Here is a 16,206-nt window from a genome sequence, read left to right as displayed (position 1 = left end):
GTAGCTCGATGAGTACACGTACTCGAGCTGGGAATCACTCTCCCAGCTCCAAGTGTAGTTCTAGTCTTTGTGTCACAGCATCATGGGAATCAAAATGCTTTCTGCAAAGCACGAGGCTTAACAGGGTTGCAAACAAAACATGTGATGCTAAAAAGAATGAGGAGGGAAGTAGTGTGGTGGTATTATCAAAGGCTCTCCAGCAGAATCATCAAACATTATCAGTGTTCTGAAATAAATAGAGTGACGGCAATGTAAAAGATTATTTACTTCCTTAAGGAGTGCAGGAGTTGTGAGTAGCACAGAACCACCAGCGCTGTTACCAATTAAGAGGGGTAATTTTAAAAATAATCCAAAGGCAAAAGGATGTAATTCTGAACAGGATGGACAGGTTATTGCTAGCAGTTTTTAATCAGAAGGATGTAAATTCAGATGATGAAATTATTTGTCACTGTGACTACCTCCAAGTCACATAGAGGGTCTGCACATCCCTGAATGTATGGAGCCAGTCATCATGTTGGAATGTTTAGGCAAGATTGTAACTTTACAATCTTCCTGAGTAAGGGGCAGCACATAGGTCAGATAATCATAATTCCTCCTCCTCTGAGACTCACAGTTCCTTGTCTGTTACTACTTGTTCCGGGGAGGAAGAAATGACTTCTCTCTTTTCCTGAAATAGTGTTTATTCCTTTTGCCACCCGCATCCAGCTTGCTACTCTGTCCAGCAAATCTGATTGGGTACTGGAGTCAGAACTCCTCCTGCTTTCCCTAACATTTGCTCTCTGGAATATCAAATGAACAGACCCTGCTCTCTCCCATACAGGTGGAGTGACAAGCTCAGCAGCAAGTAAGCGAGGGCATTAATTCTTCATATTACCCTGCACTGCTGAGTAAGGGGTGTGACAATCTAGCCCTTTGCACTGGTGGTGGATAAAACAATTGAGTCCAGCATTTTATAGGTGGTGTGCTCTCTATTTTTCCACACTTCTGTGAGGTATTTTTTTTTGTTACACATAATAAGCAATTTTAATTATTCCTGCAATCAAATGTAATATGCTAATCATTTCAGGAATATTATTGAACACCTGCAGTGTCATTAGCTAACATGAGCATTATGATTCTTTGCCGCTGGTGTTCTGCGTATTGCTTTGCAGCAAAGTTTAGGTTTATTTATTGGATTTTTTTTTACAAATTAAAACTTATGAATACAGAAAATCTAAGCAACTGCCAACACAACTTAATGTAGTTTTGGCTATTTAGCCTATTCAGCCTGCATGTGGAGAAATCCATTTTGGCTTATCATCCCTTAAAATAATTATGGGGGTTGATTTAAGAAAATCTCTGATTAGTCAGTTCTGTAATATCAGTGTAGGAAAGCTCTTTTTACTTGTAAGCATGATGTGTGAAGGTGGCATTATTAATGGATGTTTGTATTTCTGCTTAGTTCAGGTACAGTCCTACAGCTGTTACTCAGTAACTTAATTCAGAGTAACTTCATGAATTTACTCAGGAATTAAACCAGTGTAACTCACAGCAGAATCTGGCCCTCATTCCTTACTCAGCCAAGCTTTTCCTTGATTGCAGTTGAAACTTTGCTTGAATAAGAATTGAACAAATCAATAATCCAATTAAAATCAAAACTTTTCAATGGTACTCTTCATTATAAACTAGGATTTCAGTTTCCCATTCTGTATATAGAGTTACAATGTGTTGTCTCACCTATAATGAAGGGTATAATTTATAACACAGTTATCCCTACAATTTTCATCACTAGAATTAGAATAAATTCATTTTTCTTTTGCACTAAATGGATGTGTCCTCTCTGTTGTACATTCAGAAGAAATTTCTGTGTTTACTATGATAATTCTGATTAACAGTACTTATCTGAATACATCACATTATGTGTAAATACTTAGCACCTGAAATAGAAAAATCATATTTTAGGGAATCTGTAGAATAAAAATACATCTTCAATGCATGGCTCCAGATTATTATGCAATGTGATATGTTGTGGCCGAATAGTTTTTGTCTGATAAATGGAAGGTCCAGATGTAGAGGATAACTAGAGATAAATTAACATTAAGGAATACTTAATGCCACTATGATTTTGCTATATTAACAGTACTGGCTTTCACTGAGTTTTTAATGTAGTGTGTTTCTATTAAATTTATCGGGCCATGTGCACAGTTTCAATTCACTTAAAATTTTCTTGACAATCACACAGTTATTCAAAAGATAGTGCAAAGGAAAATATTGTTCTGATACATGCTCAAAAAAGAGGTAACTATTTGGAGATTTCATTCATAAAATTGATGAGATAAAATTACTTCATTCCACCTGAACCCGAGAGGCTGTTCATTTTTTTTTATCCAGTGGGTTAGGAACAAGAGGGGACACAGTAACATTTTTCTCAGCCTCAGAGGATACTGGTAAAAAAAAGGAACTGTACAGATAGCTAAATGTCCACTAGTATCATTGGGGTGATTTTTATAAGAATAGGAGCTGGGGAGCCTCATTTCTTGGAGGATTGGGCCCTAAGAATAACTTCAAATTCCTTAGGTAGTCTGCAGTATCTTCCCTGAAATACCAATACATGCTTTGCTATCTCTGATGGCCATTCCTGTTCTTCCAATAGTCCTCTGCTATTTACCACTTGCTTGATACCAGTAACAATTTGGTCTCTACAGAACGGGAAGATATTCTGCCGGCGAACAGCTTGCAATTGTCAGAACCCCAGCGTTGATCTCTTTTGCTGCCCAGAGTGTGACACAAGAGTGACCAGTCAATGTTTAGACCAAAATGGTCATAAACTGTATCGTAGTGGGGACAACTGGACCTACAGCTGTCAGCAGTGCCGTTGTCTGGTATGGAAATAAATTAAACATTTTCGAGAGAAACAAAAGTAGTAAAGATTTTGGTGATAGCAACATACTTTATATTATGACATTATTATGACATTATTAACAATATCTTCACCTCTCTTCCACCATTTGACTTATTAAAGTGATTTTAAAAGACTCAAAGTCACGCTTCAGAAGCAAGGTAAGTCAGAATATGGGCAGACCACTTCTCAGCTCTGTGTAAATAGACCTGATCAACAAACACAAACAAACAAATTTCACAGAAAGCTTGAAAAAATTGAAACTGTTTCCATTTTGTTGTGTGTAAAACAGATTGATAATTTTCTCAATTGCAGAATTTGTATTGGGATCTTTTCATTTTGAAGTTGATGGCTGTCTAAATTAGCTGTTACCGCTCAAGAAAGAGATCTTGGAATCATTATGGATAGTTCTCTGAAAACATCTGCTCAGTGTGCAGTGGCAGTCAAAAAAGCAAACAGACTGTTAAGAACCATTAAGAAAGGGATAGATAACAAGACAGGAAATATCATAATGCCTCTCTATAAATCAATGGTACACACATATCTTGAATACTGTGCACTGATCTGGTTGTCCTAACTCAAGAGATATATTGGAGTTTGAAAAGATGTAGAGAAGGGCAACAAAAAATGATTAGGGGTATGGATCAGCTTCCATATGAGGAGCGATTAAAAAGACCAGGATTTTTCAGCTTGGAAAGGAGATGACATGATAGAAGTCTCTAAAATCTTGACTGGTGTGGAGAAAGTAAATAAGGAAGTGTTATTTCCTCCTCCACATAACACAAGAACTAGAGGTCACCCAATGAAATTAATAGGCAGCAGGTTTAAAAACCAAAAGGAAGCACTTCTTCACACAACGCACAGTCAACCCGTGGAACTCTTTGCAAGGGGATGTTGTGAAGACCAAAAGTGTAACTGTGTTTTAAAAAAGAATTATTTATGTTCATGGAGGATAGTCCATCAATGGCTATTAGGTAAGATGGTCAGGGATGCAACCCTATAATCTGGGTCACCCTAAACCTGTGGCTGCCGGAAGCTGGGCGTGGGCAGCAGGGGATAGATTAATTGATGATTGCCCTATTCTGTTCATTCCCTCTGAAGCACCTGACATTGGCCACTGTCGGAAGACAGAATACTGGGCTAGATGGACCTTTGGTCTGACCTAGAATGGCTGTTCTTATGTAAAATATTTGATTTTGAAAAAAATCCAACCACATGCCTGCTCTTCCCTATCAAAACTGGCAGTGCAGAAATGAAAAACCAAGTCCTACAAACTACCCCTGAAAAACAACAAAAGAGAACACTGGTGAATAGTGACCTAATGCAAAAGGAAAGAATGAAGGAAACTGAAAAGACCACCCAAACATACAGACTGAAAACAAAACAAAAAAAAAGCAGGTTACCCTTTTCATTCCCAATTGCCATAGAAAATAACATTTATTATTCCTCCCCTATTTTTTAAATCAGTATAACAATTTTTATTTTAAAAAAAGACCATTTTTAATTTGAAAAATTTGCTGTGCTCTGCATAGAAGACTGTCCTTGGTTTGGAGAACTGAGAGTCCTCTGGGCAGAATGGATTCAGTTATAACATATAGAGTTTTGTTCTGTAAACTGAATCACCCGTGCTTTTTTGGAGAACTGCAAACCCTTTACTTCAGTGAGTTTTTGAGTTTACTTTCCTGATCTTTTTTAAAATGCTTGCATAAGAAAAGGGAAGAGATTTTCAGGTACATATTTAATTATATTTCCAAGGTGTGCATAACTCAGTCGCAGTGTCTTGTTTTCAGAAAGATTCCTGGTCTTATCTAATTTCATAGCTGGGTTAACAGTCGTAAAAAGGCCAAGAGATTTAAGGTAGTGCACTAAAACAGTGGTATAGCTGAGATTTGGAGCCAATTCTAAATCAAAATAGTTTAGACTTCCTGTCTTTTGTGCTAAGTAATGCCCAAATGCAGCTTTAATTGCTAGCCGACTTTATTATTTTTTCCATTCAGTTTGTAAGAGGCATGCACAGCCCCAGTGGGAATGTACATTCTGTGAAACACTCTATTTAACAGACCAAATCCCTAAAGTATGTACTCAGGTTGTTTTTTTTTTTTGATTGTTTAATTTTCAGTTATGGGAGAATAAAAAAATAACTTTTTTGTATTAATACTTTCTAGCCATTCTTTTTTTCTGTGGTCTGCTATAAAAATGACTGGAGTTTGAAATCTGGTATGGACACAGTTCTAGTGAGGGCTGCCTCTTCTTGGCGTGAAAAAATTCAGTTTCATTTAACAAAATGAGATTTTTTTTAAAAAGGTAGAGATGACCATATGCAAGATAAATCCTTATCTTGACATCTGGCTGCTCAGGTAGCACAAAGCAGCTGAAAGCTTCATTAACAGAGTAGCTAAGAATTGTCCAGCTAGGGGAATTCCTGAGTAATGTAAAATAGGCATAGCTGGCTCTGCTTATTGCTTACCCTTTTCTTGGGGGGAATATGGGGAAGGAGCTGGAGAGGGTGTTCCGAGGCAGGCCGGAATCTCCTGCACTCCATCTGATGCTCTCTGACATGATGGCCCTTGAGCAGCAGAAGCAGACTGATTCAGGGATGGGTATTTTCCACCTACTGCATACAGCAGGTACATAATTGAAAAAAGAAAAGGAGTACTTGTGGCACCTTAGAGACTAACAAATTTATTTGAGCACGAAAGCTTATTCTCAAATAAATTTGTTAGTCTCTAAGGTGCCACAAGTACTCCTTTTCTTTTTGCGAATACAGACTAACACGGCTGCTACTCTGAAACCTATAATTGAAAAACAATCTCATAACTTTGTTAAATGAAGACCAATTCCTTCACTCCAAGCAAAGACACTCACTAGAAATGTGTTTGTAATAGTTTTCAACCTACAGCTAGTCCTGCCCTCAGGTTCCTTTCACAGGCTTGGGTTTGTCCTTCGGCTGCTCCAAGGATGGGCGGGTGGCAGTTGAAAGGTAGTTTCAGAACCACTCTTGCTTCTCGCAAACCTCAGCTTAAATAGTAAGCACCTTTCAGAAACAATGGCTGGAGGACTAGCCATAGGTTGAGAAGCCTTTCATGCTTCCTTAAAGATCTCTTAAGTAGTGCGTTTTCATACTCAGGCCTAGAGATATTTTCTTCAGCCTGCCCTGTTAATGGACCTTATTTAGGCAGTTTTTGGCTGACTTGTATATGTTAAAACTATAAATGTACAATTTACTAAGGACATTGATAGGCACCAGATGCTTTTGGTAACTACTGCCTGTTATACAACTGGAGACTTTTTTTCTCTTCAAAAATAGAAAAATTAATGTAATGAAGTATTACGGATTCAGCCAAAAGCACCAAAAAAATCAGGAGTGGTGAAAGTTAAGTTTGAATGTGCAAACTTCATCCTGCTCCTATGCAGCTACACACTACCACAGTATTTAAATAAGTGAGCATTTGCTGCCGTAGATACATCTGTATATTTACAGTTATTGTACTGGTTGAGAAATAGTATGTGATCACACGATATTTTAACACTAGGCATGCCATTTAAAGTGCTTATATCATCACACACACGTTTGTGCATACCCTTGTATTTAAAAATGCCAGTTGAATCATTACAGCAACCTTATCCCTGTAGCAGATTGTTAAAGGATCTATTTAAGAGAGTATTTGATGTTCCTTTGAAAGTATCAGCACATAGAAGGGGAAAATGCCCATTGGTGAGTTATGTTAGTTCCTAGCTAGAACAAAATTTCATTTTGTGAAATGCAACAGCAAAGGGACTGAACAGGCAGGTACCCAGAGGTTGTTGGGTGCTACACCATCTTCACTTACCAGCCTCTTCCATGTGTATCTTAGCTTTGGAAATCCTCACGAATTTAGAGGTTTACATACATATAAGAAATGGTAATATTTCTTCAAGCAGCATTATAGAGTACCTGTCCCAGAATCCCCCAAGACTATTTACATTATACTACAGTGATTCACTCTAAGCATTAGTGACAAGATTTAAAGCCACAGCATCTATGTACTGTCTTTTCATTACTCTAATCAAACACCACTTAAATCCATGAACAGGCGTGATTTTGAGTATAATGCATCATTAAATATGCTTTTTTCATTTGTTTTGATAATTGTCATTTAATGTTTATCTACTAATTATATTAAGATATTTGGCAGCATATCTGTTACAAAAATATGAAGTTTAGTAATAAGAGATTGTAAATTAGCAAAATGCAGGTTAGTAGTATTAGTTCAATGCAGGGGATCTCAAAGTATGATGTCTGGATTCTTTAGCTGGTCTACCCAGAGCTGGGTAGTCACATGATTCTGGCTCCTCCTTATTTCCAGCTGTTAAACTGCTTTGAAAGAAGTTAAAAATATATTCAGAGTGGGGTTTTCAAAAGTGCCCAGCACTGGCCCAACTGTTCCTTTTGAAATCAATAGTAAAACTCACTTAGACTACAATGGGAATCTAGTTAGGCCAGAGCAGAGCACTTTTGAAAGTCCCCTCCCACTCCCACTAAATATTTTCTTAATGTTACTGGTCTATGTAAGCAATTGCTGTAGCTGCCACAGGGATGTTATGCAACTATGAATGGAAGACTAGATGGCCTGCAAAGCAATAACTATATTGAAGTATGGTCCGTACTGTGAAAAAGTATTCCCACTAAATATTTTCTTAATGTTACTGGTCTATGTAAGCAATTGCTGTAGCTGCCTCAGGGATGTTATGCAACTATGAATGGAAGACTAGATGGCCTGCAAAGCAATAACTATATTGAAGTATGGTCCGTACTGTGAAAAAGTATTCGTGCCTGAATTAAAAAAAAAAAAATCACTAAACCAGAAAGTCTACCATGATGAGCAAGCTGCAGATTAGGTTGCTTCATTAAGAAAAAAATAAAAAAAAAATTGTACTGTACATAGGAAACATAAGTTTCAATGTCCAATGGTGTGGCATTCAGTCTAGTGTGATATATATATATATATCCCAAACGTGAATCTATTATAATTTGATGCAAAAAGGAGCTTTCATTATATCAGAATTTATTTTTTTCTCAGTAGCTAATGAGTTTTCATGGCCCTTATTTCTATTTCTACAGGAAGGGGAAGTGGATTGTTGGCCTCTTTTATGCCCAAATCCAAACTGTGAGTACACAGCAATCTCAGAAGGAGAGTGTTGCCCCCGTTGTGTCAGTGATCCCTGTCTGGCTGATCAGATCACTTACAATATCAGAAAAACCTGTGTAGATGGCTATGGAATCACAAGACTCAGTGGCTCAGTATGGACAATGGTTGGATCTCCTTGTACAACTTGCAAATGCAAGGTATTATGAGTATATAGTAGTGATTTGTTCTGGATCATAAATATAGAGTTGTATTCTACCCCTGGAAGTTCACACGCAACTCCCATTGAAGTAAATGAGATTCAAGGGCAGAGAACGTAACCTACAGTATACACGTTTTCATTGTATGGTATGCATAGTGGAAACAAAACATGGTAATTCTATAGTTATTTTCTTGGAAATTTGAGCACAGATATTTAACATCATTCTGCAACTTTAAAATATTCCATCTGAAATCCCTGTGGATATATTTAATATGAATTTAGGATAGCTATTTTAAAAATTGACAAGTTTTATGTTTGTTAAAATGTATTTTACAGAATATTTAGTAGAAGCTAGTACAATAATAAAAATTGCACTGTATTTTAGTACAGGAGGATTTTAAACTTCTCTTGCCTCTTCTCCAAGACAAACATTTTGAGAGCATGACCAGATAAGGAATCACTCAGACAAACTCAGAGGTGATATATAGGAAGGAATAATTTACATGTTGGTTTCACAGGTGTAAATGACTACACATGGTCTAAGATGGTAGCAAATTAGGCCCTTAGTCTGTAGGTTACATTAACTTAGAGTCCCTTACACCTCTTCTCTGTTCATTCCCTTAGCACTTCTTAATTTTTGCCACAATCATAAGTCGGGACGCAGGGTGAAGGACATAAATCCACACCATGTAGAGGTCAAGCACAGGAGTTTATTACATACAGCGCTGACTGAGTGTCAATCAATTGATTACAATGGAATATATGGCTTTTCCATGGGCAGGGGAAAGTGATGGGGTAGGCAGTCCCACTTCCCCAGATAGGTCTAGCAGCAAGACATGCTAGCACAGTAGCCAATGGTCAAAGGTTACATAATGTCTCCGCCCATGATCTCAAGTTGACAAATTAACATTTAATTAGTACTTTAATAAATGTATTAGTATAAAATATATATATGTTGTATTCTGATTTGGGGTCCATAGGAATGAAGTAGCTCCTTTGATTGTCCAACAGATACATATTGTGACGGGGGCAAGGCCAGATGGCTATAGAAAAGTAGTGGGAGATAGATATATTAGCTCCAGGCTAAACAAATCCCTGGTACCAGGATAAGTGAAATGGCAGCTGCTCCAGGTCAATTAAGAACTTTCCAGAAGGCAGGGAGAATGCTAGGTTGATTGGGACACTTGAAGCCAATCAGGGGCTGGCTGAAACTAGTTAAAAGCCTCCCAGTTAGTCAGGTGGGTGTGCATGTCAGGAGCTGTGGGAGGAAGTTGGGCTGTTGGAGAGGCTGAGTAGTACACACCATATCAGGCACAAGGAAGGAGGCCTTGAGGAAGTGAGGGCTGCTGTGGGGGAAGTAGCCCAGGGAATTGTACATGTCATGTTTCTAAAAGGTCAGCTACCCTAGCTGATACTATTAGGGTCCCTGGGCTCCTCCCCACACCTTTGCCCCCTGATTAATCACTGAGACTGGGAGACAACAGAGACTGTGCAAGGAAGGATAACTTCTCCTCACCTCCCTCTCTGGCTTATGATGAAAATGGCTCAGTAGACTGTGACCCTTGTCTCTCGAGAGAGAAGGGTTACGTGCAGGGTCACAGTGAGCCTCTGAGGCTAGCGAAATCAGTCAGGAAACGCGGGACCCACAGAGCCAAGGACAGAGCTGTGTCACAATATCTAGGAGTAAAAGCAAAGAAACAGTGAAAGTGTATGGCAATAAAGATTGTCTTCCAAGTTGTTCATCTGTGTTTTAAGGCAGGCATTGGTCCCTGGGAAAGGGAGATGGGAGGAGGCCATCTCTTACTGACATGCTTGAATCTTTCATAAACTCAAGGTTGGATGTGTGGGAAGAACATCTCCCTACAAACAGAACAGAAACAGGGCTTCTTTGTTCTATTTGCAACTTTGAATAAGACAGTTATTGCTCCCAACATTTGGCGTTTTGCTGACCAGACATATCTTAGCAAAAGAAAGGTTATCTTTGGTTATTCTGCTTTCTCTTAGCTATTGCTAGGCCTTTAACCTCTTGACCAAACTCTGGACTTTGGGCCTGTACACAAATCCACATACCGGGTTATTACATCAGCCATGGATTTCAACCTTTCACAGGGGAAGGAACATTCTCACAGTAAAACCAGAAAATACTGAAAATCATGTAGAAAAGTCTATTTTAATGAGATTTCCAGTCTAATTTTGAAATGTAAGAATCTTCACATAATCATGAGAGCAGAATAGTAAAGTTCTGCCTTCACTATATGCAATACAGTGAAAAGTCAATGTGGAATGATACTGTATCTAAACACTATAAAGCTAGATCAATGCTCATAGGAGTTTTTCCATTGATTTCAGTGTGGTTTGGATCAGGCCCTTATATGAGTGGGGAACTGAGGGAATACACTGTATTTGTAATCAATCAGTATTTTGCAAACAAGTATAATCATTAGATAAATCACACCCATTTGGGATGCTGAAACTAAAATCTTGGTCCTTCAACTCCAAAAATCTACCATTTGAATGGAGGGAGAGCTTGCTTAATTCTCTGAGTAGAACACAATCACAGGACTGGAAGGGACCTTGAGAGGTCATCTAGTCTGGTCCAGTCCCCTGCACTCATGGCAGGACTAAGTACTAAGATAACCCACTAAAAAGCAGCATCACACATACATAAACTAGGGAAAGCAAATAATGGAAATGTGGTCTAGATGAAATTTCTATAAAGTGATTGCAAAACTCGTTGAAAGACCATACTTAAAGAGTAGTTATCAATGGGTCGCTGTCAACCTGGGAGTAAGTATCTACTGTGGAGTTCTGCAGGGGGCTGTCTTGGGCCTGGTGCTCTTAAGTATTTTCATTAATGACTTGGATAATGGAATGGAGTGTATGCTCATAAAATTTGCAGATGAAACCAAGCTGAGAGGCATTGCTAGCACTTTGGAGAACAGAATTAGAATTCAAAATGACCTTGAAAAATTGGAGAATTGGTCTGAAATCAGCAAGATGAAATTCATTAAAGAGAAGTACACTTAGGAAGAAAAAAATCAAATGCAGAACTACAAAATGGGGATTAACTGGCTAGACAGCTGTACTGTAGAATAAGACTGGAGAGTATAGAGGATAACACATTGAATATGAATCAACAATGTGACACCATTGCTAATATCATTGTCGGGTGTATTAACAGGGGTGTTGTGTATATAAGACACAGGAGATAATGTTCCTCTATTCAGCAATGGTGAGGTTTCAGCTGGAATACTGTGTCCAGTTGTGGATGCATCTTTTAAGAAAGATGTGAACAAATTGGAGAGAGTCCAAAGGAGAACAACAAAAATGACAAAAGCTTTAAAAACCTGACCTGTGAGAAAGGGTTTAAAAAAAACTGGGCATGTTTAAGCCTTAACAAAGGGGGAACCTGATAAGTCTTCAGATAGTTGAGTGCTGTTATAAAAAGGATAATGATCAATTCTTCTCCATGCCCACTGACAAGGAAGGGCAAGAAGTAATGGGTTTAATTTGCAACAAGGGAGATTTAGGTTAGATATTAGAAAAAGCTTTCTAGCCATAAAGGTAGTTAAGCACTAGAAGAGGCTTGCCAAGGGAGGTTGTGGAATCCCTATTGGGGATTTTCTAAGGTTAATTGGAGGTTTCTAAGAACAAGTTAGACAAACACCTATCAGGGATGGGTTGCGTTTGGGGCTGGATTAGATGACCTCTCAAGGACCGTTCTACCCCTACGTTTCTGTGATAAACACAGTTACACACTGCTAAAAAATCCAGGCCTAACCTCATATTCAGCGACATGTACAAGATTTCCTACAACGTGTGCATCTTAGTCCACAGTAAAGCAGAGATCACTTAAGTTATATCGGCACTGCGATCAGGGGTGTGAAAAAACACCCCCCTGCCCCCCCATGATGCAGCTACAGCAATGGCCGAAGGCTCTGTCAACACAGCTAACTTTGGTCAGGGAGGTGGTGTTCCTACACCAAAGAAAAACCTTTTCTGTCAGTGTAGGGTGTGTTTACGTTGGGAGGTATGCCAGCATATATGTGTGCTCCTATAGTCTCCTTAGTGCAGGCATACCTCTAGAGCAGTTAGTGTTACCTAAGAAGATATTCATTTGTATAAAAATGGGGACTAAATGAACATGGAGCAAAATAGTCTTTTCACTGCTATTAAAGCATAGCTTTTTAATAACATATGGAAGGTGAATTACAATTGTCTGTGCTTTATCTCACCCACATAGAGAAGTGCTTTCTCTTGATCATTCTTTGATCACTGAATGTAGTTTTATGAAATTAAGCGTGTGTTATATAAAATGCTGTATGAAGTCATCGTCCCCTGTTCCCCATCCCCCGTACAATACTGTAGAAGGAGGTGTAGCTGTTCCTTCTGGGCTTTAATTCACTGTGATTAGCTTTCCTGCCCCTTTTTGGTGGCGTTTCCCCTGAGGCTTTGTGATGGGTTTAAATGATGCTTTTCTATCAGAAAGATTCCTGGGCATTTGACTAGATGTTGCAGACTCAGATCTACTGCTGGTGGAGTTAAGCTTGGTATGACATGGGAATTGTTGTCACAGTTCTCCTCAGCAAATTGATAGTCTGGACTACAGGCAAATGTTCGAAGAGGCCAGAAGTCTCTTTGTTCATCAGATCTTAACAGGGCTTATTTTTGACTGATAATTTGGGAGAATATAGCAAAATAAAAGATCAACTGTTGTATTTTTTTTTTCAGATATTCTCTGCCATTTTAATGTTGTTGGGTTTTTTAGAATATAAATTATGCTCATGAAAGTGTACTGGATGGCTCAAGGCATTTGTAATCAGTACTATTGAGCCTTTCACAGTTACGTTTCTGGTTTAAACGCAATTCAGGTCATATGTGATGCAGAGTCATTGCCAACTCATTTCCCATTGGTCAGATTGTAATTTCAGTCAGATATATAATGGAAAAAAATAGCCACATCATAAGAAAAATCACCACAAATATCTCCTTTGAGAAATCTCAGCAAAAAGGCCATGGCCTGAGTGGGCATGGCAACTGTACTAACTGCGGTGGGGACCAAAATCACACAGCTCTTTGTGTCCTGTGAATATACGTAGGATACCCATCTCCAGAGGTATAAGGCCCATGTTCTCTGTTTTTTAAAGTTGTTCTGTGTAGATAAGTAACACTGATTTGTTTGTTGTACAGAATGGGAATGTCTGCTGTTCTGTGGATTTAGACTGTCTTCACAATAACTGAAGCATTAAGACTGGACTCTTCTCTGTGAGGAAAACTGATGCAGTTAACATCTAAAATGAAGTTGTAAGAGTTGGTGTTTTATACAACAGACAATTACCAAAGTCTCCACCCGAGGAAGATGTTTGGGAGTTGCCTTTGGGACCTACCACTATGCTAGCCTTGTCTGGGTGACTTTACAGTACAAAGCATATGTCTATGGTTGTTAAAAAAGTTTTCAGTGTTGTAAATTATACACTTTTCCTGTCAAATCATTTACAAATACCTTTAAATTATTTCATGGGTAAACTAATGATGTAATTTTGGTTTAATTTGTGTATTGACAACATGATTGAAACGCAAGATTATTTTACTTTGGATCTAGATTCTACAACTAAGGCTGCCTGTTGTGATTTTGTCCCATAATACTGCATACTTAGTTCTGAGGTTCCTGTCAGATGTATTTATGAAAATATGTATGTATGTACAGTCAAATTGCATAATACTTATATTTCATAGCTGTCAAACATTGTGAAACATTCCAAAGTATATTTGACATATACAGGCTGGAAGTAATCAAACCTAAGTCTACCTTTAAAAAAAAACAAACCCAAAACAAACGCACGCATTTTCTTTTCCAAACATATGAACTAGTAGCAGAATTCCTGTATCGAGCAGTAAAGCACATATCCAATGCCCTTTCAACACACATCCAGGAAACAATGCCCCTTATTGATATCAGATTTAGCAGTGTGGTCTAGTTTGCAGGTGACACTACAAATACTGGATATAGGTGGCATTCATATGGACTGGGTGAAGCAACCAAAGGGCTTTAAACCTATATATTTTGAATGGGGTGGGTCTAAGTTTGCTCTCAGTGGGTATGTCTATACTGCAGTTGAACAGACATTGTTGGTCTGTGGCAGCTGACTTGTGGGGCTTAGGCTACTGGGTTGTGGGACCCTCCCCAGCTTATGGAATCCCAGAGCTCAAACTCCAGCCCAAGCCTGAACATCTACATTGCAGTTTTGCACCCTGAGCCAGCTGACAGGCCAGCCATGAATGCTTAATTGCTGGGTAGACATACCAAGCTCCACCAGTGTAGATAAGTTCACCATCTTCTCCCAGTGTACTTACTTTCCAAAAATGAAACCTACCATTCATAACAGGCTAAACCATTGTAGAGATGACAAGACATGGTGTAAATGACAATTACATTCAGCCTGAATTTCGGCATCCATTGCAGCGTGCTAGCTCTGGGAGATTGGCGACATTCTATGCTACAATTTTCATTACATGTAACATATTCAAGAAGCAATCTGGCCCCTTTTTATACTCTTCTGACATTCAAAAGAACTTAAATCTATTAATTAACCATGCATAAAATGCTTTTTTAAAAACCCCAAACCTAGGCTAACCCTACACAAAAGGTTAGATTTTTTGGATGTCATCAAAGGAAGATATAACTCTTTCTTTGTTTTCATGAGGCTAGAAAGTTTGTAGTACTGGAACAAAAATCTTTTTCAAATTTGATGGCATATACAGCTTAAATGCCACATTTTTCAATGTGCTGTTGTACGCTGTTCTGCTTATTTGTATAGTGTTCTTTGCCTTCCCAACCCTTTTTTCTTTAATTAACTAAACAGCAGGTGTTTGGAAAAAGATTGCAGATATAAGCAGAGTGTCTATTCTTTGGAAAAGTATACATTTGTGAGTTTTTCATAGCTTTATCCAGGAAATGTGAAATTGATTTATAAGAATGGTGTGTGACTGTATATAATGGAAGAATATTAGAATATTCCTTTAAATAATGTACTTTCATGTTTCTCCTAAGGGGTTTTTGCAAAAATGCTATAAAAATTACTTGCATATTCATTTAGCTATTTTTACTCCACTCTTCATTATTAGCATTGATAATTTACTTAGGTGGTTTGTTCATGACTGGGATCTAGCCTAAACATACAGTCATTATTTTCTTTAAATGTCCAGTTGTTTTCAGCTTCCCGTGTGTTGATTACATTTGCATTGTTTTAATGATTGTATTATAAGGGAAACAGGTGTGTTTTATATGATACTCAAAGGATGTTTGTAAATCATACTGTCAGTTCATTTTGTAAATCACATTGTAAACCCAATGGTAATTCAATTGGAGAAGACAGTCAGTGGGCTGGCATACAAAAGGGAATGATTTAAAACTTGTGGGCCTCTAAATAAACTCCTATGTACAGATTGCCTTTTCTTAATCTTATTAGCAATATTGTAAAAACCCAAGTTTATTACAAACATTTCTCCTTTCCCAAATGTAATATGCATTAGCAGAGCAGTAAGTTTGAGATTTAGCAACAGCACTACAGGAAATTCACCCTCAAACCAAGCACTGTGTCCTAGGTCCAGTCCATTTACAAACCTCAACACGTGATGTTCTGTGGATGCATAGGGAGAGTTTGGAAGCCAGCAAGTCTTTCTTCTCTCAAAGACCCCCTATTTCCCCAGCTGGCTTCCAACAGTCCTCCAACTTTCCAGGCCTGAGCCAGAGCCCAGCTGGGGGAACTTGAATTTGGGAGGTTCCCATTCTGTGCTCGATGAACCCTAGGGGTCATTTAACAAACCCCCTGGTGTACTGAATCCTGCAGGCTTGTGTAGCCCTTTTAGCAAACACTATCTCCTGAGATATAAAAATTGAATTATTTACATCAAGGCAGAGAATGGATACCGTGGTTCTCTTGTTTATGCTGTATTAACATGACTGAGATGAATATATTTCTCTCTATAGGTTTTCTGTG

General features: G+C 38.3%; 1 protein-coding gene across 6 annotated transcripts in view; it reads left to right on the top strand.

The window, feature by feature from the left end:
- Nucleotides 1–15,653, top strand: part of NELL1 (neural EGFL like 1) — a 445,673-nt gene extending 430,020 nt beyond the window's left edge. For 5 of the 6 annotated variants that reach the window (XM_048852651.2, XM_075129472.1, XM_075129471.1 and 2 more), the window contains 3 exons: nucleotides 2,685–2,861; nucleotides 7,980–8,204; nucleotides 13,397–15,653. In XM_048852651.2, coding sequence (XP_048708608.1) covers nucleotides 2,685–2,861; nucleotides 7,980–8,204; nucleotides 13,397–13,447 — 453 coding nt within the window. In that variant the 3' untranslated portion in view covers nucleotides 13,448–15,653. The remainder of the gene's footprint in view (nucleotides 1–2,684; nucleotides 2,862–7,979; nucleotides 8,205–13,396) is intronic. The other variant, XM_048852653.2, reaches the window with a different exon arrangement.
- Nucleotides 15,654–16,206: the final 553 nt, after the last annotated feature.

The sequence above is a fragment of the Caretta caretta genome, chromosome 6 (genome assembly GCF_965140235.1).
Source record: "Caretta caretta isolate rCarCar2 chromosome 6, rCarCar1.hap1, whole genome shotgun sequence".
NCBI classification, from domain to species: Eukaryota; Metazoa; Chordata; order Testudines; family Cheloniidae; genus Caretta; species Caretta caretta.
This window is presented reverse-complemented; position numbering and strand designations above follow the sequence as displayed.